The 27,545-nt window shown below is 38.5% G+C and overlaps 1 protein-coding gene across 1 annotated transcript in view; it reads left to right on the forward strand.

The window, feature by feature from the left end:
• The window catches only part of BDP1 (B double prime 1, subunit of RNA polymerase III transcription initiation factor IIIB), a 49,892-nt gene extending 23,720 nt beyond the window's left edge, over positions 1 to 26,172 (forward strand). Inside the window, exons 21-40 of the mRNA XM_057402710.1 lie at positions 2,807 to 2,922; positions 3,614 to 3,833; positions 4,295 to 4,479; positions 7,322 to 7,538; positions 8,571 to 8,785; positions 9,760 to 10,153; positions 11,760 to 11,858; positions 12,161 to 12,197; positions 14,498 to 14,581; positions 15,206 to 15,428; positions 16,363 to 16,520; positions 16,710 to 16,851; positions 17,415 to 17,610; positions 18,467 to 18,527; positions 20,049 to 20,237; positions 21,616 to 21,827; positions 22,729 to 22,771; positions 23,644 to 23,938; positions 25,198 to 25,438; positions 25,787 to 26,172. Of these exons, the coding sequence (XP_057258693.1) occupies positions 2,807 to 2,922; positions 3,614 to 3,833; positions 4,295 to 4,479; positions 7,322 to 7,538; positions 8,571 to 8,785; positions 9,760 to 10,153; positions 11,760 to 11,858; positions 12,161 to 12,197; positions 14,498 to 14,581; positions 15,206 to 15,428; positions 16,363 to 16,520; positions 16,710 to 16,851; positions 17,415 to 17,610; positions 18,467 to 18,527; positions 20,049 to 20,237; positions 21,616 to 21,827; positions 22,729 to 22,771; positions 23,644 to 23,938; positions 25,198 to 25,438; positions 25,787 to 25,915 (3,456 nt within the window). The 3' untranslated portion in view covers positions 25,916 to 26,172. The remainder of the gene's footprint in view (positions 1 to 2,806; positions 2,923 to 3,613; positions 3,834 to 4,294; positions 4,480 to 7,321; positions 7,539 to 8,570; positions 8,786 to 9,759; positions 10,154 to 11,759; positions 11,859 to 12,160; positions 12,198 to 14,497; positions 14,582 to 15,205; positions 15,429 to 16,362; positions 16,521 to 16,709; positions 16,852 to 17,414; positions 17,611 to 18,466; positions 18,528 to 20,048; positions 20,238 to 21,615; positions 21,828 to 22,728; positions 22,772 to 23,643; positions 23,939 to 25,197; positions 25,439 to 25,786) is intronic.
• Positions 26,173 to 27,545: the final 1,373 nt, after the last annotated feature.

A 27,545-nucleotide genomic window follows, 5' to 3' on the forward strand; every position in this document is an offset into this window, starting at 1 on the left:
TGTTCAAAATGATGGTTCCGAGTTGCATGTTCTATTTTTATGAAGTTAAATTAGAATATCTAACTTGCATTCCCTGAAGCTGAGACACTATAATAGATGAAAAAAAATCCCCAAACCCTGGTGTGTTGAGGTATTGCAGGTACTTCAACAGACACAGTGCTAGGCACTGTGAAAGGCACTGTATTAATCCTTGAAAACCATCCAATATGATGAAATCAGTGAAGTCTACAACTTATGCTATTACTGTCTTCCGGAATAAGATCTGATTTTGATTGGATTGCATTAGAGAGAAAAGGAGTATGCCACATTTAACGTAAACACTAGAATAAAAATGTGTTTTATATTCCTAGAATCAGAATAGTTAGGGTTGGAAAGGACCTCTTAAGATCATCAAGGTCCTGCCCCCCTGCCAGGGGCACAGACACCTCACACTAAACCATGTCACGCAGGGCTCTATCCAACCTGGCCTTGAACACCACCAAGGATGGAGCACTCACAACTTCTTTGGGCAACCCATTCCAGTGCCTCACCAACTTTACAGTAAAGAACTTCCGCCTTATATCCAATCTAAACTTCCTCTGTTTGAGTTTGAACCCGTTACCCCCTGTTCTGTCACTATAGTCCCTAACAAAGAGTCCCTTCCCAGCATCCTTACAGGCCCCCATCAGATACTGGAAGGCTATGAGGGCTCCACGCAGCCTTCTCTTCTCCAGGCTGAACAGCCCCAACTTTCTCAGCCTGTCTTCATATGGGAGGTGCTCCAGTCCCCTGATCATCCTCGTGGCCCTTCTCTGGACTTGTTCCAACAGTTCCATGTCCTTTTTATGTTGAGGACACCAGAACTGCACACAATACTCTAAGTGAGGTCTCACAAGAGCAGAGTAGAGGGGCAGGATCACCTCCTTTGACCTGCTGGTCATGCTCCTTTTGATGCAGCCCAGGATACAGTTGGCTTTCTGGGCTGCGAGTGCACATTGTAGCTGGCTCATGTGAAGTTTCTCATCAACCAACACCCCCAAGTCCTTCTCCACAAGGCTACTCTGAATCTTTTCTCTGCCCAACCTGTAGCTGTGCCTGGAATTGCTCTGACCCAGGTGTAGGACCTTGCACTTGGCATGGTTAAACTTCATGAGGTTGGCATCAGCCCACCTCAGAAGCATGTCAAGGTCCCTCTGGATGGCATTCCTTCCCTCCAGCGTATCAACTGAACCACACAGCTTGGTGTCATCGGCAAATTTGCTGAGGGCACACTCAATCCCACGCTTTGCACAAGTCCAGGTAGATGACATCAGCTGTTCTACCCCTGTCCATCAGTTCTGTAGCCCCATCATAGAAGGCCACCAAATCGGTCAGGCAGGATTTCCCCTTAGTGAAGCCATGCTGGCTGTTACGAGCCACCTTGTTGTTTTTCATGTGCCTTAGCACGCCTTCCAGGAGAATCTGCTCCAAGATTTTGCCAGACACAGAGGTGAGACTGACTGGTTCCTTGAGTCATCCGTTTTCCCCTTCTTGACAATGGGGGTTGTATTCCCCTTTTTCCAGTTGTCTGCAACTTCACCTGACTGTTGTGATTTTTCATGATAACTGCAATACAGAAATATTAGCTTCTTTATCTTTCCTGTTTGGATGAGTCAAATCTCTATTGAGGAATCTAGTATAGAATATCAAGCAAAGGTACAGGATAGTCTTTTTCCTGGTGGTGGTTGTTTTTTTTTTGTTGGCTTGCTTTTTTTTTTTTGCCTTTTTTTTTTTAAGTCTTACTGATTTGGTAAGCTTTGGCTTCACCACAACAGCCCTGACACTCGTCTACTTTACACAGGTAAACTGAGTCATTCATCTATACTGTGTCCCCACAGACACTTTACTAGGCACTGTAAAAGGTTCTAAAATCCTTGAAAGCCATGCTGGTATGATAAAATCTCTGTAACCCTTTTGTGGGTTGCTCATGAATCATGCCAGTGGTGTAGGCATGACTACATAAACTTACTTTAGATCTCAAACATAACTAAGCTTTCTAAGAGTGACTCCTTTTTTTTCTTTTTTGAGTGGTTATAGCTGTTTTGTTCTTGCACCTGTGTAGACCTAGCTTGGAGTACTTATGTGCGATGTTCTCAGAGATGAGTGCAAGTGCATTGCATCTGTAATTTACCTCTTAGTGCCCCAGTGTCAGCTAACCCCTAGCTGAGGTAGTTGTTTGCAGTTCAGCTTTGGCTATTCTAGGCCTGTGGACCATGCATGTACATTTGCTCTGTGCTATGGAAATCTGTAGAACCACAGCAGGTCTGATGCTCTTTGATACTAATAAAGCTGTCATGGACCTGAAGTGCTGAGGGATGTGTTTGACTGGCTTATTTGTGGAATTAGTGTGGCAAATACAGAAATAAAGGTAATAAAGCCTTATGAGTATGAGGTTATAGTGGCTTGTATGTGTCTGTGCTGTTCTCTGCAGTGTCCAGTTTTAAAAGGTTTTTCCATTTGCCAAAGTGTTTTGTTTCCACAGAGTTGATTGAACGCTAAATAGAGCTGTGCTAAATAGAACCCGTAATGCTTGGGTGCATATAACATTTAAGAGCCTAATTCTAGGTAGCCCACGACTAAGACTTCTGTTCATGCTTGTCTGTAAATTGAAATATGTGCTTAGGCAGATTACCCTCAATAAATAAAATGTGATTCTTTTTTTGATTCAGATTGGTAAAACAGCACAGAGGTCTGTAGTTTGTATGTTTTTATACAAGTTTGGTTTAATAACTTGCTTGATTGTCTTTTTCTTCATGCTTTTTTTTTTTTTCCTAATTGCAAGTTAAAGGGTAAAAATGAAGCTGTATTGTGTCAAGCAGATGTATTGAGCGAAGAGGAACAGAAACAGGAAGAGGTACCTCAGGTGCCCTGTATTTCTGGAAACACATTGTGTGAACAAAACAGGTGAGGCTAGAGTGCAAAACTGCATTTGAGAAACCTCTATCTGGTGCATGAGATACCTTTGCATATGTCAGTTCTTTGTTCCTTGTTATCTGTCTTTCCCCAGCATTTAATTTTCAGCACCTATAGACAGCTTCTTCCCATGCTTTCAGAGCACACTTCTAGCTGAGCTGAACTATCTGTCGTTCTTTATCTGGTACATAGTTGATCTGCATGAGCTCGTAGTTCTTTTGGACCATGCTTTTCTTTCGTTTAGTTTGTATTTGCATATACAGCAATTATACATGAAACACGTAGAAATTGTGCAAAATGTGAGAGATGTGTCTTTTGTTGATTTCAGTGTGCTCTTCTATTTTACTGCTTGTTAAAGTAAGCTCTTAAGCATTTATTAGGCTGCAGATACTTTAATGTTGGTATGGTTAGCAACGCAACTTTTCTTGCATTATTAAAAATGCCTTGACAAAGAAATTCTTTTATTCATCCTTGCATGTTAATGATAAATGCCCAAAATAATAAGTATGCATTTGAAAAGGTAATTGTCTCAATTTTAAACAAAACAGTGTATCAGTTTCTAACCCTTTTGTATAACTGTTGATTCAAACTTAATCAGTTCAGAATTGGTTTTGTCCTCTCCCAGCCAAAGTCAAGTGACATAATTTTGGTTTGGTTTGTTTATTTGCTTTAAATTCACTAGTGCTGAAAAATCCACTTCTCAAGAAGGCAAGCTGGGTGCTCTGGGATCAGGACAACTCATAAGGAAAACATTTCCAAGAATTAGACCGAACCTAAAAAGATCTTATAGGGAAAAAGAATCTCCAGTGACACAAACCCTTGCTGCTCCAGTTGAGGAAGAAGCAAATAAAGGAGAAAATCTGCCTGTGGCAGAAGAATCTGAGGAACCTCCTTCCTCAAAAGTGAGAATCCTTTCAGATATTTCTGACTATGCTTTCTGATGATTGGTTCTGCATCAGCTGTTTGTAGGACATCCGAGTAAGCTGTTTAAGTGCATAAATTCATTTTGGACTAGTAAGAATACATGCTTGTTTAATATTTGCACTCTAATATGAAGTCTTCTAAAATTCTGTTAGTAACACATTGGTAATATGTGTATTTCTGTTACCAGATCTGAAAGATCTCACTTAAAATTTGAAATTTCAGTCATGTTCATGATACATGAGGTTACCTGCATGTCATATTTCTGTTGCTGGGTTTCTTCTGAGCTCCTTGGTTGTTGCTCATGGAAGTTTTCAAGTGAAATTTTGGCTCAGGTTGAGGTCTTGATCATAACTTGCAATGCTTTATTTTACGGGTGATATATATTGTGCTAATTCTGGGGTTTTTTTTGTTTATTTGTTTGTTCCCCCTCAACTCAAAGGATGACATGGAAGTACTGCTGTCTGTGGGGAGTTTGCCCAAGGATAGCAATCTAGACATAAATCTTAAAAGTAGGAAGTCAGAAACACTCTGTTCCTCTAAAATGCCACCTAACTGCCACAATAAGGCAGAACAAGAACAGCTATCTGAAGATACAATAGGAAGCATTCAGGATACCTCAGAAAGGTAAAGTTTCTTGTTGGCAAAATAACACAAAAGTTTTTAAAGAGCTTTTTTTTTATTTGTCCAGTTGTTTTCATTCAGCATTTGCTTTTTGAAGTGTTAGATTCTCAGCTGCACTAGATAACACCATGAAGGTCACTAGGTGGCATCCTTAGGTAATACAAGAGTTTTTAACAGACTTCTTTTCAAGGTTGTTTTCCTTTTTAGAAGGTACTTTGCAGGAGAGCGCAGAAGCAAATAATCACAGTTTAGCTGCCTGGATTTCTCAGACAGGGTACAGTTCTTAGGGTACAATGAACTAGAAATGTGCACTGTTGAAAGAAAGACTGAGCAGTGCATTTTGCAATCACTTCTATTGCCAAGTGGTAGGTAGAATAACATGAAATAGGCTTGCTGTTTAAGATGTATTCTAAGTCTTCACTTTATCTTTCCAGCAGGAGAAATTCATGCAAAAATGTGCAGGGTCCTGGTTCTTTGGTCAAGGGGATACTTTTTATGTACGTGCAATACAAGGCAAATAGTGCCATTTAGATGTAACAGTTCTGGATTATGTTATAAGCTACATTTTGTTCAATCTTAGCAGATACAGAGCATCCTCAACTCAATTTACTTTTGCTATTTTCTGAAATTAGCTTCCCGTTTCTATCTGTCTCTGAGCCTCTGTGTAAAATCTCTTCCATAACTTGCACTGAAATCATACCTAAGAGTCTTTGTGCTAACAAGAAAAGGGCCTTGCTGTACAGTCCTCATGGCTCCTGTGATGGCAGAATTAAACAGAATGGTTGAGGTTGGAAGTGTTCTCTAGACATTACCTGCTCACACAGGGCCATCTACAGCTGGTTGCCCAATACCCTGCCCAAATGCCTTTTGATTATTGCCAAAGACGGAGACTCCACAATCTCTATGGGTAACTGTGCCAGTGCTCAATTACAGTGGAAAGGTATTTTCTGATGTTCAGAAGGATCCTCTTGTGTTTCAGTTTGTGCCCGTTGCCTCTGGTCCTGTCACTGAGCACCACTGAAAGAGCCCAGCTCCATCCTCTCTGCACCCTCCATTTAGGTTTTTACGTAGCTATTGAAGAGATCCCCCTGAGCCTTCTCCATCTCCAGGCTGAACTGTCCCTACTCTTTCAGTTTTTCATCACAGGAGAGATGCTTCAGGCCCTTCAGCATCTTTATGGCCCTTCGACAGGTCATCTCTAGTATTTCCATGCCTCATACCAGGGAGCCTAGAACTGGTCAAAGTAGTGCAGATGTGGCCTCATCAGCACTGCATGTGGGGTAAGGATCATCTCCCTCAGTCTGCTGGCAATGCTTCTCCTAATGCAGCCCAGGATACCATTAGTCTCCTTTGTAACCAGGGCACATTATTGGCTCACATTCAATTTGGTGTGCACCTGGGCTCCTGGGTTTCTTCTCTACCCTGCTGCTTTTCATCTGGGGGGCCCCCAGCATGTCCTGGTGCCTGGGGTTGTTCTTCCCCAGGTGCCGACTTTGCATTTCTCCTTGTTGAACTACAGGAGATTCCTGTCAGCCCATTTCTCCAGCCTCTCTGTGTCCTTCTGGATGGCAGCACAACCTTCTGGTGTATCAGCAACTACTCCCAGTTCTGTATAATCTGCAAATTTGCTGGGGGTATGCTCTGCCCCATCAATTATATCATTAATGAAGATACTAAACAGGATAGGGATTGGACACAGCATTGACCCATAGGGTACACTCTTAGTTACTGGTCTCTAACTAGCTTGTGGGCCACTGATCACAAACCTCTAAGACGAGCCATTCAGTCAGTTTCAGTGCACCCCCTTGTCTGCTGCAGCCCAGAATGGGATGCATCCAGCCCATACTTTTTCATGTCCCTGTCCTGGGTTCAGCTTCAGGAGTTACTTTCCTCCTTCTTAGTAGCTGGTGCAGTGCTGTGTTTTTGACTTTAGCCTGACGACAAGGCTGATAACACTGATGTTTCTAGTTGTTGCTAAGTAATGCTTACTCCGATCAAGGACTTTTTAGTATCTTATGCTCTGCCAGTGAGGAGAGACTCAAAAAGCCAGGAGGAAGCAGGGACAGGACACTTGACCCAAAGTAGCCAAAGGGGTATTCCATACCACAGCACATCAGTATATAAACTGATGGCTGCTTGGATGGGGCTGGGTATCAGTCAGTGGGTAGTAAGCAATTGTACTGCTCACCGCCACTGCTGGTTATTGTTTTCCTTTTCCCCTTTCAGTTATATATTCTCTCCCCTTGTTATTTCCCATTATAATTATTGGTAGTAGTAGTTTTCTTCCTTCATCTATTGAGCCAGTCATTTAATCGTTAAAGGTTATCAGGCTGGTTAAGCATGTTTTTCCTATTGTAAATCCATGCTGACTATTCTTAAGTGACCTTCTCGGGTTTTGTGTCAAAGTGATTTCCAGGATTAGTTGTTCCATCACTTTCCCAGGGACTGATCTGTAGTTACCTGGATCCTCCTGCTTGTCCTTTCCTGAGATGAGAGTTTAAAAGCCCAAGATTTCTGTCTTGCTGCTCTGAATGTGCTTGAGCAGATGTAAGAATTTAATCCTGTTTAAAAGTGGTAGTACAAATTCTTAATGTTGTTTTGCTTCAAAAAGGATTTTCCAAAAATAATCAGAAAGGCCCAGGACTGTAGAAAATCAAGTTACCTGCTTTTCACATTGTTTTTTTTCTTCCTTTTTTTTTTCTTCACCAACTAAACAAATGAAAGTTGTAAAAATGAACCTGAGTTCATTTTTAGGTGGAAGTACTAATATTTGATAGCAAGCCAAGCTTGTAGAGTGTATGTTTTGTAGTTCCTGAGAAGTAGAATTTGAAAAATATTTTTGTAGGTCCAACAATAAACCAAGTTCTGGAGAAGAAAGTAAACAGAGCGATGCAAAACCGTTGCGTCAAGTGAATGAATCCCTTTGGCGCTCAAGGCCAAACCTAACGAGTGTTACTAGAAAAAGGGGTTATCCTGAAGAAAGTGAAAACAGAGAAGAGGACAACTCTGATAACAGAAATGCAGAAGAGTGTTTGGTGTTAGAAGAACCAAGTGTGTCAGTGGTAAGTGTTGATCTTGTGTTTTGAGCCAATTTATCCCTCAGTTCTTGTGTTTAAGTTCTAAGAACCATAGGCGGTGCAGAAATCCAGTGTATGACTGCGAAAGTTTAATACGATCCTTTTTTGTCCTATTTTTTTTTGTTTTTAATTCACTATTGGGAATGATGCTGAATAAATGGACATAGAATTTGAAAAACTGTGAAAACATTTAATGTATGCTGTTGTCCTCAGTTTTACAGTTCATATAGTCAGAAGTCTGCATTATCATAAATACATGCCCACACTGTTACCAGTTAATTTAATATCTGTTATTAATTGAACAATGGAAATTAAGGCAGCTCTCTAACATCAGATACTACCTAAAATCCATATATTTACAAGTTGAAGTGTATGTGAACAAAGTTCAGATCTTCTGCTTAAATTTGCTCAACAGGTCTAACCTAGCCAAATTAGTTGCTTCTTTGTCTAACGTTGCAATACTTGAATCAAGTTTATCTGGTGTTCCTTATTTTCTAGATGGATGACTAAAATCTTTCAGTTAACATATTTTAGCCCAGTAGCCATAATTGGCAGGGCTGTGCCTGCTGATGATTTTTATATAGTGGGATATGTTTCTGTATGTGTGTTTTGATTAGTATTTAAATGCCATTCTGTAAACTGTTGTAGTTTCTTCTTCCTAATTTGTTCCTAGGGCAGAAAATACTTTTTTCTTTCCTTCAGATTTTTCTTTAATAGGTAGTTTTAGAAAATTATTATTCTTTCTAGCTTCTGAAGAGTTGCTGCTCTTAATAAGCTGAGCATGTCCTTGATCTGTTAGCAAACCACAGCACTGGCATTATAGATAGTACCATCTAATGATGCTTCTGCTATAGAACCCAAAATTCTAGAAGATGGGGAAAAATGTCCTAAGCTGTCAGAGATGACAGCTGGACATGTTTTCAAGAACCTTAAATTTATTTGTTTTAATCTTTTTGGCCTCAAAAACAGTTTAAAAATTTGGCACTTAATATGGCAATAATTGTCTCCTCCATTCAGCTAAAATCTAGTAACATAGTGGAAGCTGCATCCTTCTCAGAGACTACAAGAAAACATGATTTTACACACTCTGCTGGAGAAGAATCTTGTAAGAGAATGAGGCTGGATAGTAGACTCCAGTCTCCAAAGATATCATCAGAGAATGAGAGTCAAGTAGAACAAGAAGATTCTCAGCTTTCTGCCTCAAGAGAAAAAAAAACAGACAATCTCACAAGGTAAAACAACTAATTTTTGCTTGTAAGCTCAATTTAGTGGTTTTGGCTTTTGTTTTCAAAATGTAATTATTAGCCATTATTTTGCATAGTGTTACATGAGTGCATGCAGGATGTCAGTCACTGTCTTTCATCTGAGGTCTACCAAATGCATGCAGATTTCTCTCTGTCTCTTACCCTACCTGCACTCTTGCAAAATGGGCTCAGCCAGCACTCCTGCCAGCCCATCCCAGGTTCACCTGTGGTTTCAACAGAAATTACTGATTTTAAAGGGGAAGACATTGTAGTACTAGTGCTGGGGGCACAAGGATTGTGGGATTAGTCTAAACAAAGTCTGTGGAAATGTCCTCTGCTGCTATTTGTTTCCTCTCCACAACAGTTTACAAAGGAGGATGTTGTTTTGGGGGATGTTTGGAATTACTTTTGGTACTCAAAGTGGTGGTGCTCATCATTTGGAGGAGGGAAACAGCAACTGATGAGGGAAGAGATTGCTGTCTGAGAAACTGGAGCAGATAATTAGTTACCTAACAGTTCTTGTTTCTAGGCATTAGTGTGATCAGCTGAAGTGTGACAGTTTGGGGCTCCTAATACAGCTTTAGCAAAAGAGAACTGGAAACATTCACATGAGATAAAAAGCATTTGACTTACACATCCCACAAAATGAAAATGAATTCATGCTTTTCTAATCAAAGAATTCTGTATCTTGTAAATTTAATTGTGCAGCTTTCCAAAGCTCTGAAACTGCTTAATACAGATTGATAATCAGTATTTTTTGCATACATGAAGAAATTAGGATTTCTGATTAAATAGTACGTGAATGCATTTTTGTCATTTTACATTAGGAAGTAAATAGATTGTATTGCTGGTCACGGTGGTCCCTTTTTATTCATTGAGTTTGTTTTTATTTGTAGTATCCCTTTGTTTGGAATGTGTTGGACGTTGTTGTTTTTTAAACATGCTTTTGTCCTTTGCTTTAGAAGGCAGTCCAGGAGGCCATCAAAACAGGTAGTGCTGCCAAAACATATCTCTGAGCTAAGAACTGCTGCCTCTCCTTCCTCTGAATGTGAGGCTGATTGCAGTGAGAAGGGGAATCAAAGGCAAGACGTTAAACTGCGTGTTACTAGAGGCAAAAGTTTGAAAACTGTGCATAGAAAGAAATCTGGGAAGGAGCACAAAAGTTCAAAGATAACCTTGGTGACCCTCCGGGCTTCTCAAGAAGAGGAGGAGGAGGAGGAGGCAGATGACTTTGAGCCTGATGATGAAGATGAATGCTTTGCACCAGAAGAAGTAAACAAAGCTCCAGCGTTTGTTCCTAAAGGTCTTCGATCTCCAAAACCTATTCCTGTTCAGATACAGGAAACCATGGACGAGGTATCATGTAGCTGTGTTCTGCATATGTACTTTTGTTTCGCTTGTTTAAAAAGCTTTTGTTCTAATACAATCTCATAAAAATTGGGGTTTATCCCAGTTTAGTTCAAGTTGTTAATAATGGCAATGAGTAGCAAGGATGTTACCTAGCACATGGTTTTGAACAGAATACTGCATCAGTCTGAGGTCCAATTTTTGAAAGTTACATGTTTTTATTCTTTGTGAGCAATTTGCAGAGTTGGAAACTTTAAGCCTAGAATGCAGGCCCATGTTTTAATTATGCTGTTAGACTAGAATAGAACTCAAGATTGTTAGACTGTAGAAAGACTTGGTATCACATCTACTAAGACCAGTCACTAGAGAGGAACTGGCATACTTCTTGTTATTGGGGAATTATTGAAGTCTGGAACTCTGTTCAAGTCCCTTGAAAGGGATTGCATTCAAAGGTTTAGACGTTTGTCTACTCTTTTTCCCTGTCTTTGCATTTTTTGGCCCTTCTGGCCTGTCTTATCTCAGTGACGTGTCTTCTTTGACAGCTTTTTTTTTTTTTTTTTTTTTTTTATTTTTGCTTTCTCCAAATCTGTTTATCTGACCAGCTCATGCCTCAGGTTTTCATCACTACTTTTCACCCACTCCAGTTCTTTTTGCTTACAAGAGGAAGAGTCATCTTCCTCTCTCATTGAAATCTTGATTTTTTTTTTTTATAATTTTTTTTTATCTTTGTCTAGTGAATTTATCACACTGTTTCTTTCTCCTGATGAAAGAGTAAAAAAATTTAAAGCTCAGTCAAAGGGTGACTCTAGAACAGTAATGGACAGCAAAGTTCCTGCACAGAAAGTTTTGCTGAATCCCTTCATTTCAGAGATGGGGAATATATATCACATATGTTTCCTGATTGAACACATAGGAGCCATGAGTTCTAGTAAGGAAGGAATATGGTTAGATACCTGAGGACTCAGCTGTTGTCAAGTTTAAATAGATCAGTGGAAAGCATCTGTATAAAGTGCAAGCCTTTGAAAGCTATTCAGATTGAGCAGTATTTTTCATAAGAACCTCACTAGAAATACCGCAACCTTTATGCCAAATTTCAGTTCCTTGTTTCTGAAAATACCAAATGTCTAAAGCTCTCAGTGGAAATACAGTGTTAAAGGAGAAGAAGAAAAAAAATAAATAGGTAAAGTAATGGGGGGTGGGGAGTAGGGAGGTGTGTATTCCCTAATCTGTCTTTGGAAAAAGGCTGAGTGGTTTTTAATTTCCTGAAGATTTAAAAAGCAGAAAAGTATGAAAACTAGCAAAAACCATTTGAAGTAAACAGCCATCATGGAAGATCTCCGCTGCATAACTTAGTTTGGTGGAATAATAAACTACTAAACCCAAAGTCTTAGGTCATCTGATGTTTCCAGTTACTTACAAGCAGCACTGTCTCCAGTTCATACAAATGCTGATTTCTTAAATCAGGAAGTGTGTAGTGTAAGACTTGATTTTTGGGAAGGATCCCACTAAATGTTTAAGATGTACTAATTATATGTAGTTTATAAAAAAAACTTGCATTTGACAGATTTTCTTTTGGGGCTGAGGAACTGAAATATTTTTTAAATTATTTTTACAGCTGGAAATACCTGTGAATATACCAGATGTGCAGGTGGCTCCTGATGTTGAAAGTCTCTCTCATGCATCTGTCAATCAAGTGGTACAGAGGGAGGAAAAAGTAAGCATGTCAATGGCAGTAAGAATGTTTTTGTTGTTGTTTTGTAGAACATAAAAGTGCCTGTGCCTGATTGCCATCTCTGCTTGTAACAGTATAGCTTAATAGACTCTTGCCTGTCCTGTACAGATACAAGGACACGGCTTTGGAAAAACTATGTAAGTGAATATTGTTAGCCTTTAAAATACCCGTTCAAAGCCAGGATAAACTTGGACAGAATTTACCTGTAATTTAAGTGTGTAATTGAATTAAAATTGTGCATTCATCTTATCTAGAACTTTGATACTGTTTTTCTTTTATTTAAGGAAACAACCATACATGAAAATCCAGGGGTGGACAAAGGTAGATATGAAACAATATTGTTAATATCTTTCCCATTAACTTGTTACCAATATGTAGTTATTCTTGCTGAAAGTTTTCAGGTTTATATATCTTATTTAAAAAAAAACTGCTTGTGAGATACTACATATTTTTACGTTTTGGAGAAGATTTAAACTATTTTCTTACTGTTCTCTGTCAAGCAGGGGGACCAAGTGTTGCCAAGTTCTGTTTCCTAGGGTCAGAATTGCCTTTTGTGTATCCCATCTACCTCTTTCCTGTGCTGTGGTAGTTGTCCACAAGTTGCTTACTTGCCACTTGCTTGATGTGTGACTGAGTGAGACAAAGATTGGGCAGATTTGTAGCTTTGTCATCTCTATGGTCTCTGACCTTAATATCCTGAATCTGTAAAATAGCATGAAGACTGTGATATCTGTGATCAGTCTTCCAGAAGCGAATATTCTTTCCATGTGGGATTTTACAAACTCTTATGGATCTGTTGATTTTTAGAATAGCTTTCACATTTTAAATACATTCTCAATACATCTTGCTAGATTCCACTGGAGATTGAGTGTACCTAGTGTCTTACTTGAAGGAGGGAAAGCCTACTTTGTTCTTTCAATTTATTTCAGTATAATAGCTGTAGAGGATGGAAATGTCTTTTTGAATATGCCCAGTTAGCGGTAGGCAAACAGATGTACTCTGGATAGTGAATTAGGAACTGGGAGTCTAAACTGGGATATGGATCAACACCATAGGTTAAGGATTTCTGTGATTAAACTGTTGCTAATTCCCACCCAGCTGCTTTCCACTCCTTTTCCTTAGCAGGATGAGGGGAGAAAAATAAAACAAAAAATCTCCTGGGTTGAGATAAAGACATGAAGACCACTTACCAAAATGACTCAACTTGGGAAAAACTAATTTAATCTGTTGCCAAACAGAATAGGATGGTGAGAAACAGATCAAAACTGAAAAGCAGCATTCTCTTCCTGCCGTCTTAGGCTTAACTTCACACCTTCATTTCCCACTTTTCTGCCTCTTTTTCCCCAAGAAGTGCAGGGCAAAGGGGAATGAGGTTTACAGTCAGTTCCTAACAATCTCTGCTGCTTCTGCTTCCTCAGGCTCTTTGTCTACTCCAGTGTGGGGTCCTTGCTACAGGGTAGAGGCCTTCAGGATAAGTCTGCTCCATCATGGGTCCTCTGTGGAGTACAGTTGCTTCGGGAAATAGCTACCTGTTCCATCAAGGTCTCCTCCACAGATTGCAGGAGGATCTCTGCTCCCACACATGGGAGTACCCCCTCTGCCTCCTTCCTTATTGTCCTGGGTTCAGTTTTAACGGTTATTTTTCTCCTTCCTATTAGCTGGCACAAGGCTGTATTTTGGCTTCAGTCTGAGAACAATGCTGGTAACACACCAGTGTTTTAGTTATTGCTGAGCAGCACTTACCCTGATCAAGGACTTTTCAGTCTCATGCTCTGCTAGTGAGGAGGAGCACAAGAAACCAGGAGGGAGCAGAGACAGGACACCTGACCCAGAGTAGCCAAAGGGGTATTCCATACCACAGCATGTCATGCCCAGTATATAAACTGGGGGAGTCACTCAGAAGGCCCAGATCACTGCTTGGATTGGGTCAGTGGGTGGTGAGCAATTGCATTGTGCATCACGTTATTATGGTATTTTTTCCCTTCCCTTTTTAATTTTATATTCCCTCCCCTTTCCCTTATTATCAGTAGTAGCAGTAGTAGTTTCATATTTTACTTTAATTACTGGCCTGTGCTTATCTCAACCCATGGGTTTTACATTCTTTCATTTCTCCTTCCCATCCTGCCTGGAGGGAAGGGAGAAGGAGGGGGGGTTGTGAGTGAGTGGCTGCATGGTGCTGAGTTACCTCCTGGGCTTAAACCACAAGACTTATTCAGGGCTGTTTCTGACACTTTCCCCCTCACTTTTCATTGCTGTGCAATGTTTTCCCCTTTCTGAAATGTGTTCCCCAAATGTGCCACTGTCTTGGCTGGCAGGCTTGGTTGTGTCTTATGATGGAGTCAGTTGGAACCAGCTGTGTCCAGAGCAGCCCCCATGCTGTCAACACCTTACCATGTGTACCCAGTACACCATTAAAAGGAATAATGCTGCTGATCAGGTTTTTTACAGTAATTCTAATTTAGTGGATGAGAAGTGCTGTCTCTTTCCAAGCATCTTGATCCATGAAAGGCAACAATTCAAAAAAAATGCATTCTTCATTATATTGATGGTGACATCAAACAGATAAGTGGATTTATGGTTAATGTGCTTGTGACTTTTAACACGTATGAACAACTTTGCAGGTATTAATGATGGAAGCACTGAAGCTGCTATGACTTTACTTGCAATGGGTGATCCAATGTTCCAGTTAAAAGCGAGCACTGAAGGTATGATTTGATTTATGGGACAGACCCTTGCTTGAACTTTGAGTCCACCTAAGAAGGGACAGAGCAGTGACTGTGTAGCTCTTCTGTGTGTTGCTGCATAGCAAGGTCAAGAGGCTTTTAGCCCTGCTAAAATGTAATGCATATTGAGACTAGGCAATGCAGTTTGGCTAGAAAAAGTAAGGCATCTTGCTGGAAAAGTGTTTCTGAGACCTGGTTTAGGAAGAACATGTTTGAATTAAGCTGGTCATGCAAACTGGACAAAAGAAAGGAATCGGGCTTCAATGACCATACCTGTCAGTCATCTTTTCAGGCCTTTAACCTGAAAGATAGCTTATTCTGGCTAACTAGCTACAACCTGAAATTACCTGAGTTTAGTCTCTTCTTTTTGTATAGTCTTCTAATTAGAATTGATCTGCTTTCATTGCTTGAATGCTAGTTTCTGCCTTGTTACTGTCAAAAGTGTGGCTTTAGGACTGAATTTACCTGGGATTTGAATTTGCATCTTTGGAGAATGCAGACTTTGTTAAACAAGATTTGATGTTCAGTAACTGAAACAGCTTTATGTATTGCCAAACCTGAGTCTTTTAAATTATGCTTTTCTATTCTGTTTCTTGTTCTAACCAGAACGAACACACGTGTTACCCACTCAAGATGAGTTGTATGTGGCCAGTAGCTCTGCCTGCGCCAGACAAGATAGAATTTCTAGTCAGCATTTACTTTCTTTGGACACTTCTACCAAGGAATTGGTCCCTTCTGAGGATGAAAGCAACATTAATGTAGAGAATCAGAGAACTGGCACAAGAACAGATGTCAAAGAATATTTTGAGAAAAATTCCACAGATACCAGGTTAAATTACTACTTATTTTCTTTAGGGAGAGAAGTCTTCTGACATTGCTTACTTCTGCTAGGTTTATTTTCATTGAATTGCAAACAGCCTTGCTTTAGCAAAGGTTTCTCAGTTTATATAATTCAGTATGTAACCTGAAAAACCCTTCTTGTCTCTTTCTTACGACTTTTGTGAGACATTGGTATACAACTTTGGGGAGGTAGAACTTGTTCTTTACTCCTGAAGTTAAGTTTACCATGGTGGGGAGAAAATAATATTCAGACTTAGTTGGTATGGATCACTGTTAATTACCAAGCTCATTTTCCTAAAGTACAGCTAATCAGGCCAAGGGAAATTGCGTATGTGTCACTGCTGCTGTGCGATGTTTATGAAAGATTTGGTGCAGAGATGGCAAGGAACTGGTTCATCTTCTATCATTATGGGGGGTTTAATGCTTGTGTTTAACTTTGCTCAAGCATTTGTGAATGTTGAATCAGCTTGATGGAACGTCTTTTCAGAAAAATCATCTCCTGGTGATCATGTACTATGTAAAAGACTGTTTAACTTGTTGGTTGGTGTGACAAACTATCAGAATATACACCTCTGAAAATTATAATCAAAGATAAATCATTTTAAATCCAGTGGTTCTTTTATTATGTTATTTTTATTATGTTCTTTTATTATGTTATTGGTGTTACATTTCTGATCTTTTCATGTTTTTTAAATATCTCAATTACTTTTTTTTCTCTGTAGATAGGGAATATCCTAGTTCACAATATACCTGACTTTTCCAGTTCCCAGATACTCTTTCTATTTTATTTTGCCGAATAGTCTTCTGTCTCCTCTGCAGCCTGTATTTCAGCTCTTCATTGTCTACTCCATCTCTCTTATCTCTTCTCTGCACTGTCAAAAATCAAGAACTGTATTGATGATGTTTTTCCTTTTTACTTAAAGTGATAGCTCTTTGCCTACGTTGAGTAGTTTGAGACTGACAAGAGGTGGGCTTTCGGAGCCTGAGCCAGCCTTTGGAGTATCGATGTCCAATGACAACATAATTCAGAAGTCACTTACTACAAATATACTTGTGGAACAACCAGAGCAAATTCAAAGTGGTAAGCCTACTTTTTATCCTGGGGTTAATAATTTTGTAGTGTGTTTATATATATGCATCTATATATATACACATTTTAATATACAAAAGCTTATATATAAAAATATAAATGTAGATATATGCACATATATGTATACACACACACACAAAAAAAAATACTAACTGAATTTTCATCCTTATGTATCTTAAGAGTCTACAACCCTGAGAGGTACTGCAGAAATGCAGAAGGTGGAACTAGAACAGGTCAGACCAGCTGCAGGTGATTCTCCAATTTTTCATGACTTTGCAACTCAAAGTATGGAACTTAACAAGAAAGCAGACAAAATTGAGAGGTAGGAAGAATCATCAGTAGATATTGGCTTTATTCCTGAAGTCTCTTAAAAATATGCAGCTGAAGTGCATATATAGTATGTGTCTGTTACGGAAACTATGCTTACATATATTGTGTGTGTTTATGCACTTAAGTGTGCAGGTTAGACTGTTAACTTTAAGGTTTTCTCTCTTGTCTTACAGATCTTAGAGGCAAAAACATTAACTTCTGTTTGCTGTTTCAGAACTTAGTAATCAGTTTGCTGCTTGATTGTCTCCTGTGAAACTGCCTCTGAAAGGAAATGTTAAGGAGTTGATCAATTTAGAAATGTTAATCAGCTTGTAAGACTTCCTGCTTGGTCATGCTTTTCCTAATAAGATCTGAATTAGTGATGTTAGGGAGGCTTTTTTCTGAAATAGTGTATTTAGACTTGTTTAAGCATTACGCAGTCTCATCAGTAGAATGATCTAATATTTAAACAGGTGACCTGTTTCTCTGTAACTGCATGAGCTTCATGTTAAATATGTAATTGTACAGAATTTAGCCCATGCACAGACCATCTCATACTGATTTCAAATTAACTAGATACGTACCTTACAGAATAGAAAAAGAGATGAGAGATGCTCATGGAAAATCAGAAGAATTAAGAACTACATCACCAACACCTGAAAAATCTTGCCTTGGACTAGAGGATTATCCAAATCAGAGTTCTGTGGATGGACTTCCTGAGCAAAATCCTTATCTTTCTGAGCACAACACGTGCACAATTAACTTTCCTCAGGTAAAGAACTCCATTTAATTACAGTCTAGAACTGTCCAGTTTCTGAAATCCTGTAGAGGAAGAGGTTTTCCATGAAAATGTACTATCTGATTTTAAAGACCTGGTACATTTTGAAGACAGCTGGTGAATTAAACTTTTTTTTTTTTTTTACAGAGGCATAACCAAACTTAATTTTTTGGACAATGTTAATCTTTGCAAGCCTTAGTTTATAGCATTTCAGCAATAAGTGATAAATAAATGCTAGTAAATTTTGGGGCAGTTTTTTAAAGAGTTTTGATGGAAGAAGTTACTTAGGACTTTTATTCATTCAGTGCAACCTGTTGATGTGTCAAGGTGATCTTATGGTAGAACAATGTACAAGAATGATTTGGGTCTTACAGGACTGGCAGAGAGTGTGAGAAGAGGCTACTTGCAGTAGAGTATACCTGGATTTAGCAAAGGTATATGCCATAAAAAGGAAGGGATGGATGAGTTGCAGAGCTTGGTGTTTTTCTTCTGCACTCGGTGGTTTTGTAATGATTGGTGGCATTTGTTTTCTGAGTGCCACTGAGCAATTTATTGTGTGAGTCATCTCTGACAGAGTTGTGCTGTAGGAAGTATAAATTTATTTTGACAAACCATCAATACAGACAATGAGCTGCATATAAATTTTTATATTGCCCAAGTGTCTCTTGTCCTTGTAAGGCTAATATCCTTCAACCTACCGTAGCTAGAAGTAAAAACTGACAAATGTAATTATGATGATGTCATTAGATATTTTGGCTCTTCAGCATTTGACATGCTTTGTTTCTTTCCTGTTCTCTAGAGTTATTTCTCAGATTTATTAACATTTTATTTCAACTGTGTTTATTTCTAGAATAAAGCTTGTGCTCAGAATGATCAACAGCAATGGATAAGCAGAACAGAAGAGACTTCAGGTATAATGTGCCAATATTCTAAGTTAGCAGAAGCCCACAGTGGTGTATCTTGTGGTTACACAAAGAAGAAAAAAACAAAAACAAAACCAGAAACATTCTCATTTACATGATTGAAAAATTTATTTCATTAACAAAGACAGTGACCCACAGTCCAGTGCATTCCCCTCCTGAGCCTCTTACTAAATTTTGTTGATACAAACCAAATTTGTGAACTTTTTGAATAGCACTTCATTAAGTTTAAATATCAGTGAAAGAAAAACTTCTTGCTCTCTCCTCCCTGCTGTGAGCTCCTGCTGCTTAACTCATGCTAGGTTTAGCAGTTGTTAGAGGCTTTATGAGCCTCTGACTCACTTGTCCATCAAAAGGTGGATGTCACAGAGTGAGAGAACCTGTGTAGTTTTCCACTGGTTTAGTGAGCCGTAGAGTTGTCAAGTGTCAGAGTTGTGTGAGTACAAGGGACGGACTGTGCAAGTATGGGACAGGGGAGGAAGAAGAATTGGGGAAGAGAAAAGATGGCAACCAGACTTTCCTCCTTTTAGCTGTAGTGAGTCAGCAGATTAATGCCTAACTGATTAGATGTGATGAAAGAAATGAAGGTGATGGCTTCTTTTCCCTAGATCAGATTGAAATGGAGCTGTTTTGGAACCAGTACTTGTCTGAGGTATGGGAAAATCACTGTGTCAAAAGCCCAGAACACGTACTTTACATAGAAACTGCAGTCTAAACTTTTAACTCCTGAGCATGCGTGAAAGATGGGGCTAATACTTCTTAGATATCTATTGTTATGCTCTGTTACTGCAAGGATCTTGTGACAGAGCATCTTAAATCATTTTTAATTAGATGAAGAACCAAAGTTGAGTTGAGGTTGAAATAACAGCAGCTTTATGTCAAGAACAGAATCTGATTTAAGTAATGGTGCAGCACTGCTTTCTGTCTTTTGAAAACTTTACAAATATTCTCGCCTTAAATTCATTCTAATGGATGGCACTTGGCAGTTATCTTTTAATGTCCATCTGTTGACTAAATCATTTATATTCTTCATTTATTAAATTCAAGACTATACTTCTCGGGTCCTCTTCTGCAAGCCTGAAGTAAGGGGAAAAAGCCTTTTGTTTACCATCAAAACAGCAGACTCCTGCCACTTAAAGAAGTAAGGATACCTGGCAGTTGCAATTAAAGACAAAGGACCACTTGACCACCATTACACAAGTTTAATTAAACTGCAAATTGTTCTTTAATGCCAGAACATCCATTAAAAAAGCTCCATTGCTACTAGGCATTGTTAATATTCTTCATTCTGAACAGTAATCAGGATTCACTGCAATGAATAGGCTCCAGGGGGTGATGATGTGTATCTCATCTAAGAATTTTCTCAAGAATATCCTCACTGCCTTTTTCTGTGGAGAAATGAGTGCCTAAAACTTAATTACTCGGAGTAGGGCAGGCATGAAGAGAACAGTGTAATTTCAAACTTGAGTAACAGATGTTTATTATTTCTTTATTTCCCTGAAAAAATGACAGTAGTGAGCAATGATCATAGATGTCCAGAGGAGGAACATACATTCATTTTAACGTTGGTGGAAATCCCATCTGATTCAAAAGAGTTTGATGCATCTGTTTTGCTGGAACAAACTTCAGAACCATTACTACCAGCCCCAATACTTATCAGCCCAATAAATCCAAGGAAAACAAGTGTGACTGAAGCAGAGAGGTAAATGCTTTATTCTTGAGTAAAGTGAAGTATTTTTTGTGAACCTTGTTTGTTTCTCAAATGTGCATTACAGATTAGAATTTCTCAAAAGAAGAGAGGAAAAAGGAAATAATTTTGGCAGAGAAAAGGAAGTGGAAAGGGCTCCCATCAGATTTTAGAAAGATCCCATCAGTAGTTTGAAGTTAGTGTTTTAGTTAGCTGGGATTCTGGTGTCAATCTCAATTCTGATTTACCCTTTAGAGAAAGTCTTCCCTTTTAGCAAAAACCTTTTGTCCAGTCTGAATCGATTCTGCCATGGATGCTTAGAATGAAAAGTAATTGAAATGAAATATCTAAGCATGTTCACACTTTTATACTATTGTAACAGTTTTCTAAAGTAGGTATTTATTAATTGCTCTTCCAGATTTTTAGTGTAGATTTTTAGTTTTTAATGTTCTAGAGAACATGATAAACCATGGACATAAATTCAGATACTCTCTTGAATTTGTGCCATGTTGAAAAAGCAAACAAATTCATTACTCAACCGGACAATAACTGGTTTGCAGAACTACAATACAAAGGGTTTGATTTTCTTTTGCAAGTAGTACTCCTCAATGCAATATAACAAAATTGCAATTTCAGCATTACAGTTGAACTTAATCTCCCAGTCAGTTTGGGAGGGAAGAACCCAACATCAAGAGAAAAAGGCCTTCTGAAGAATAAGAAGTGTTGCAAAGTTGTAAAAAACACTATACCTTGCTGTGTAACATCAAATGTTGATGTCATTCCCTGAGTTATTAAAAGGATATGTCTTTGGGTGAATGTTGGCTACACAATGAATTCTGGCAACACTATGAATTTTGGCTACAAAATGTTAAGAATTCTAACTCCTGTGGAACTACTGCTAGTAGACAGAATTGCTAATAGGCAGAGTTAGGGTATATCTTCTGTCTCACTGGTCCCTTCTGCTTTACCCTATCTCCCTAGTCTGCTGCTCCCCTAGATGACTTGCTGTCTTTTGAGACCATACTGGGGAGTGGAGGACAGTGTGGGAGCATGGGGGTAAAGATTCAACTGTATGTATAAATAATACTGTATTGTAGCATCTCCTAGGGCAGTTAATCACTTGTCTTATTTTTACATCTTATTGAAATATCAAGTACAATTCAAACAACACTTTCTAGAAGTAATTAGATTGAATTATGACTAGAAAAACTTAATTCTCTAAATCAACACAGAAAAATGTTTCTTGGTAGTAAACAGTACATTTGAAATTAGTATTAGATATAAAGCAAGAAAGAGTATCACACAGATCCATGTGTAATTTCCATACAGAAATGTTATGCAAAGTAAACTTGGGCTTTTGTACAGCCATAGTAATGACTTCTTATGTGTACGGTATTGGATCTTCGACAACTCATGAATTTACTGCACCTTTAAACAGCAGTATGGAAACTGAACAACTAGAGAGTGCATCAGTAGAGCCTGTCCCAAATTTACAGACAACTCAGAAAAGGTCAGCTGCTGACCTTGAAGAGAATGACTTTCCTCCAGCCAAGAAAATTCTCTCTACTGTTGTAGTGGAAGATAACTTGGAAACCACTTATGAGGTGAGATCATAATTTGGTACATGAGTCTTTATGCAAAATGTAGATGTATAAAATGTAATAGAGCATCTTAATTATGTTTTTTGTTTATTGGTGTCACTTGTGTAAACATGAGCTGCCTGTACAACTTACAAAGTAATCTGTGAGTGCTAATTTTTTTATTTTGAACTTCACACCAGTTTGGGGGCTGTTAATATAGTATCAATTTTTTTGGAGAATCTATAGGTTCTCAGGATTTATTATTAGACTTCCTAGTAGGCAAACTGGTTATGTGACTGTCTTGGTTCATTCACTACAGCCTTTCCAACAATGACACTGCAGGAGGTGGAACTCTGGATCTTTATAGAATGATTGGCAGACTGTCTGGGTTCACTGAACAATGTTGTGATTCCTCATGGTGTCTTGCTTCATGAAGACGTTAGATATATATTCCTGTCTTGTTTTTAACATCACAAGTATTAGTTTAAAAGAACAAGCTGCAAATAAAAACTAGGCAGCATGTTTCCAGCTTCCCTCTGTTCATTTAGACTATGCCGAAGCTTATAGCAGTGACTACCACTGCTTTTTGTGAGTAAGCTAAGATTGTGCAGTATATCTGGGTGAAGGAATGGGTGAAAATTCCCTGCATGATTCAGAGAGCTTTTCTGGGAGGGACTGGATAACAAGCCTTTTCGTTGATCTCTCATCTTTATATCCTTGCCTTGAATTGTTTGTTGTAACACCTTGAAAAGCCTGCTTAGGAAATGAGTTAAGTCATGAATGACACTGTACTGAAGATGTAGTCTTCTGTATCACTGCTGTTCTTAGAACTGTGCATGTGTGATATGGCTGTATCAGCTTTCATTTTCTCTTCTGTATTGAGAAAAAAAGACAAATAACCTTTCTCTTTCTTTTTAAAATACAGACTGACTCAATTAAATCCACAAATGCTCCAGTGGTAACTTCAGGTAAGTATATTTAAACTTGTAAAGCAAAGTATAATGAATAGAAATGCTTAATACATCACAATTTAATGCTGTTACTGTGCTGAATTGCCCTGTCTGAGGCTATCTAACATGAAAATAGGAACAAGTTTACCCTAATACCACAATTCTGCATTTTTTGCTATGAACTATGTGTGTTGGATTATATAATTGTTAATTTAATAATGGTTCTAAAAACGTTTGTGTAGGTAGTCTGTTTGTGAAATTTGGGAGGCTTTGGGGGCTAAATGTATCTTCTCTTAAATTAATATTTCCACCTGTTGGAGGGCGCTAGTAAGCACAGGCATTAACTGATATTTTATCTCTACTAACTTTTTAACCACAATAATTCCTTTTTTATTTTACTTTGTCTTTTTAAAAAAATATGCACAAAAACATAACTGTTTGAAAATCTTGTCTGCCTCTGAAGAATCAGAGAGAAAGCTGCAATGCTGACAATGCAGTCTTCAGTGAGCCTGTGAAGGGTTTGGCAAAGTGCTTTTTGGCCCCGATAAAGACTTTAAGGTGTAATTGTAGAAACTTAAACAGCTAGATGACTTGACTAAGTCTAGTGGTATGCTGAAAAGGGTGGGTGTGTGCGTGTGGTGTAAAACCACGCTTCTACCAGCTTTTCCAGCTTTTTCCCCATAACATCTGTAAGATCTTACAAACTTTAAAAGTAGAGCATGAACTTTTAATCTTTAGTGGGGACTCAGAAAATAAAATTGCAAGAAAAAAATTAAAAAATTTGTCCCTTCTCTTGTAATGGTAAAAACCTTCTTAACATCACATGTGTCTTTTGGGTTGTTGTGTTAAAGTAACAGGAGTCTTTAAATGACTCTCAACTACTTTTACAGGGAATCCTTTTCAAAAGACAGAGGCTTCAGCAAAAGAGAAAGTACCTGCCTCTGTGTTGGTGTCCAAATCTATGTCACCACTGGCTGACAGGAGCCACCTTGAGACTTTGGAGAACTTGGGGATAGCACCACTTGAGAATTCATCATCCAGAGAAAAAGAGGAAGTGGTGTCTAGATTGTCTTCTAACAGAAAAGCAGAAATAAGTGAACAAGGGAAGCAGGTGGAAGTGCATGAATCTGGACAGGTGGAACATACTGGAAGCCTAGCATCATCTTCAAAAACTCCGTTAGTCAGGTATTTATGCAATGCTTTGGCTTTTTCTGTAAAAAGACCATTTTTCCATATTGAGGTTCATATCTTTTTTCCACTTAGTATTACAAGAAGGGCAGTACCGTTGTTTATGACGTATATGGCTAGAGTTACAGTATCTATCCTCCTCAGCAAATTAGAAAGGAACAAATTGTCTGCTTTGAAATTTGAATTATTTTAAGTGAGCAGATTGACCAAGGGACACTACTGAAGTACGGTATGTCTACTTTAGACACTGACAGATGCCTCTGGTGAGGCAGACATCAGTTGGCTATGATACAGATTTAGAATAATTGTTGATTTCCTGAGCTGAGTCTAATGTTGTGATATATACACCCATCCACTTGTTTTTATTTTTGTCTTTCTGCCAATAACATTTGGTACTGGTATGGTTCTCAGCACACAGGATTTTTAGGACTAACTTAAGATGTGTCATATCCCCAGAGGAGTTTCAGTCTTGACAGCTCAGAGAATACTCCTTTTGTTTAACCATCTGATTGTGGATGTTTTCAAAATATTTTTCTATGCTTAAGTGTTTTGAGTTCCTGCTCTCTGTTGCTCCCTGAAGTTGATTGTGGTGCTCTATTGGTTTCTTCTCATGCTGTTTACTCTTTCGTTATGCTTGTGTGAGAACCAAACCTGATTATTTGTACTGGGATCCCCACAGCAATGGGGATGACAATGCATTGACATCAGAATCCTTGCCTTTAAGTTTACTAAATTGTAAACTCTTTTAACAACATAAAAAGCTGATATTCTGTGTACCTGTAAGTGTACTACTACTGGGTATGATGCTGGTAATGGGCTGCAGCAGACAGTCTGCTCTGGCCCCATCCTTGGGAATCGGGTTTCTTTTTCCATTGAATACATAAAGGATGCTCTTTTCTGTTTGTTTTTTGGGAGTATGTCTCAGTTCCTTTTGGAACTTCTTTCTGAAGATATGGTCGCTTGTTACAGGTTCTGCTTTAGTAGCAAATAGTACATTCCTGTTCTCAGGGATGGAGATTGTTGAGTGTCTCTGCAACACTTCCATAACATCTTGTGCCAGAATATTCTGTAATCCAAAAGCCTTTCTCAGAATGACTTTTCCTGGGGGGGGGGGTGTCTTGGATTTTTTTCATAGATGTCAGAGGTGTGTGTTTCCTTTGTTATGAGTTGGACTCCTCTAATAATATACATATCTTTCATTCATGGAGTAATCCTATTACATTCTGACTCTATTTTATTTTCTTCTTTTTGAGCAGGCGTGGACGAAAACCATTGGGATTTTTATCTTTAATTTGCACAAAAAGTGGTTCTGAGACCGCGGAAAATTCCAAAAGGAATAGAGGGAAGATCCCAAAACCTCGGCTTGTGACTCCAAAGCGAAACCTAAAAAACCACACTCCATCTCCTAAGGATGACGGGGAATCTTGTTCTCTTCCCTCTACAAGCACATCCTCATCTGTGGAGTATGAGAATATAGCTGCTGATGCTGCAGTTATGGTATATGTTTACCTTTGAATGCCCTTGCATTTTTGAGATGTGAAGAGCAGTGAATTAGTTATTTCAGGAGTGGGTAGGTGATATATAGTATTTGTGTTTTGAGATCCCTATCCTGGTGAATAAATCGTGACTTGTGCATGTGTTGGAAAAGGGAAGTGAGTTGGTTTTTTACTGCAGGTATGAATACGTGTTTCCTGTATTCAGTAAACACTGATTATTTTTTTTTTCTAACCTTTCTATCTAAATTGGAAGCTTGAGTGCATATATATGTGTGTATGTATATATATATATACATACACACATACACATGAACAGATTAAGACTGTTAACAAGAGCTTTTTGTATTAGGTTCCAAGTAACGAGCCACCTGAGAAGCCACCCCTTTGTGCTAAAGATCAAGAGAAGGAGGAAGAACCAACCAGAATCTCTGAGTATTTTTTCAGTGACATCTTTATGGAAGTGGATGATTCAGAATAGTAAGTCAGCTTTATAAAAACCTAGGATCTGAGAATGTAATGCAGCAAGAAAAGAGTATTTTTTTGAAGTTCTTATGTCGATTATGCCACACTTAATGTCAGCTAAGCTGTTTTTAATTCCATAAAGATGAAATGTATTTCTTCTGAAGCAACCTGGATACTTTTAAAATGTTGATATAATCTAAAAAGTCTACATTGATGTCATTGTACCAGAGCAGCACCTGCTAGCTTGTAGTTTCACTTTAGATGCTGATAATGGATGCAATGTGCAATGAAAAAATGCTTAATTTTTGTGACAAGTATCCTTTTGAATTTTAATGCTAAAGCTTGTGGTACTGGCTGTGCAAGTTCTTTACTTCTTTTTGTGAAGTATGTTAGTGTGTTAGAAGGAGGAATGAACTTTTTATCTATAGGGTAATCTCTGTAGATAAAGATGCAAATACTGGAAGTAGCGTAGTAAATTGGGTGATATGATTTAGCGTAAGGTGTCTCTGCCCACGGCAGGGGGGTTGGAACTAGATGATCTTAAGGTCCTTTCCAACCCTAACTGTTCTATGATTCTATGTTCAGCACTGCAGGTATTTTTATTAACATCTTCAAATGATGTATTTTTATAATTGTTTTTAATGACATGAATTGAAAGATCCTAACTGAAAAGCCAAATAGCTTTAGTTCTTTAAAAATTTATTGAGAATAACTGGAAAAACACAATTTATTAAAAATGCCATGCAGCATTAATCTTTGCGGCTGTCCTATTGGAGTGGGAGGAAGAGGTTAATGTTTCCTAATACAAATGCTAATTTTCTTCTAAATCTGAAAACAAGGGGATAAATACCATTTCTTTTCCTTGGTTTTATTTGTAGGTGTTTGTGTGTCTGCTGACTTCCTTGGTTTCCCTTGTGCAAAGTGATAGGAGTTAAACCATGATTAGATAATGTGGTTGCTTTGAGCATTTGCTACTTTGAAGGAGTAGAATTTGGTTTTCTTCATGTTGGATGCCTGCTTGTGCTGTAACTCACTATAAAATGCTGATGCAGCTTTATGATTTTTTACTTGCTTCATCGAGAAGATTGTCGTGTTGAGGCAACAAGGTTCATGCAGTCTCAAAGTGAGATGGTCACCCGCATATCAGTATTTATTCTGAAACTCCTTCTTACACAAAAATGAGTGTGGAGAATTAAGTACTCTACATTTTTCTCCTGTTACTTCATACCAGCAGGTACTTTTGCAAAACAAATGATTTATTACTAAACTGATGTTTAAATGGTGGTGGTGTGCTCTCAGGGAGCATAACAAACAAACCTATCTTCAGCTTTGGACTGGATAATCATTTACTGGCAGAGATTTTCATGTAAGTAGTTTTAGTACTTGTGAGACTGCTTGCCTTTTCAGAAAGCAAGGCTTCTGAAGGAACCTTTGAAATTTTGTCAACGAGGAAAAGCTATTGTTACTGCAGTTTGCTACATTAGCAGGCATCTGTCAATCAAATGTGTCTAGCAGCAGTATCTTCCTGAAGTGATGGAAAAGGGACTAACAGTCCCAGTGTGAACTTACTTGAAACCATACTGTCAACCCCACCCTCACCATCCAAAAGACCCCAAAATCACCCATCACCATCAGTTTCTGTTCAG

This window comes from Pezoporus wallicus, unplaced genomic scaffold (genome assembly GCF_028554395.1).
Source record: "Pezoporus wallicus isolate ANWC-B61680 ecotype Strahan unplaced genomic scaffold, APGP_CSIRO_Pwel_v1 contig_8566, whole genome shotgun sequence".
Lineage (NCBI taxonomy): Eukaryota > Metazoa > Chordata > Aves > Psittaciformes > Psittacidae > Pezoporus > Pezoporus wallicus.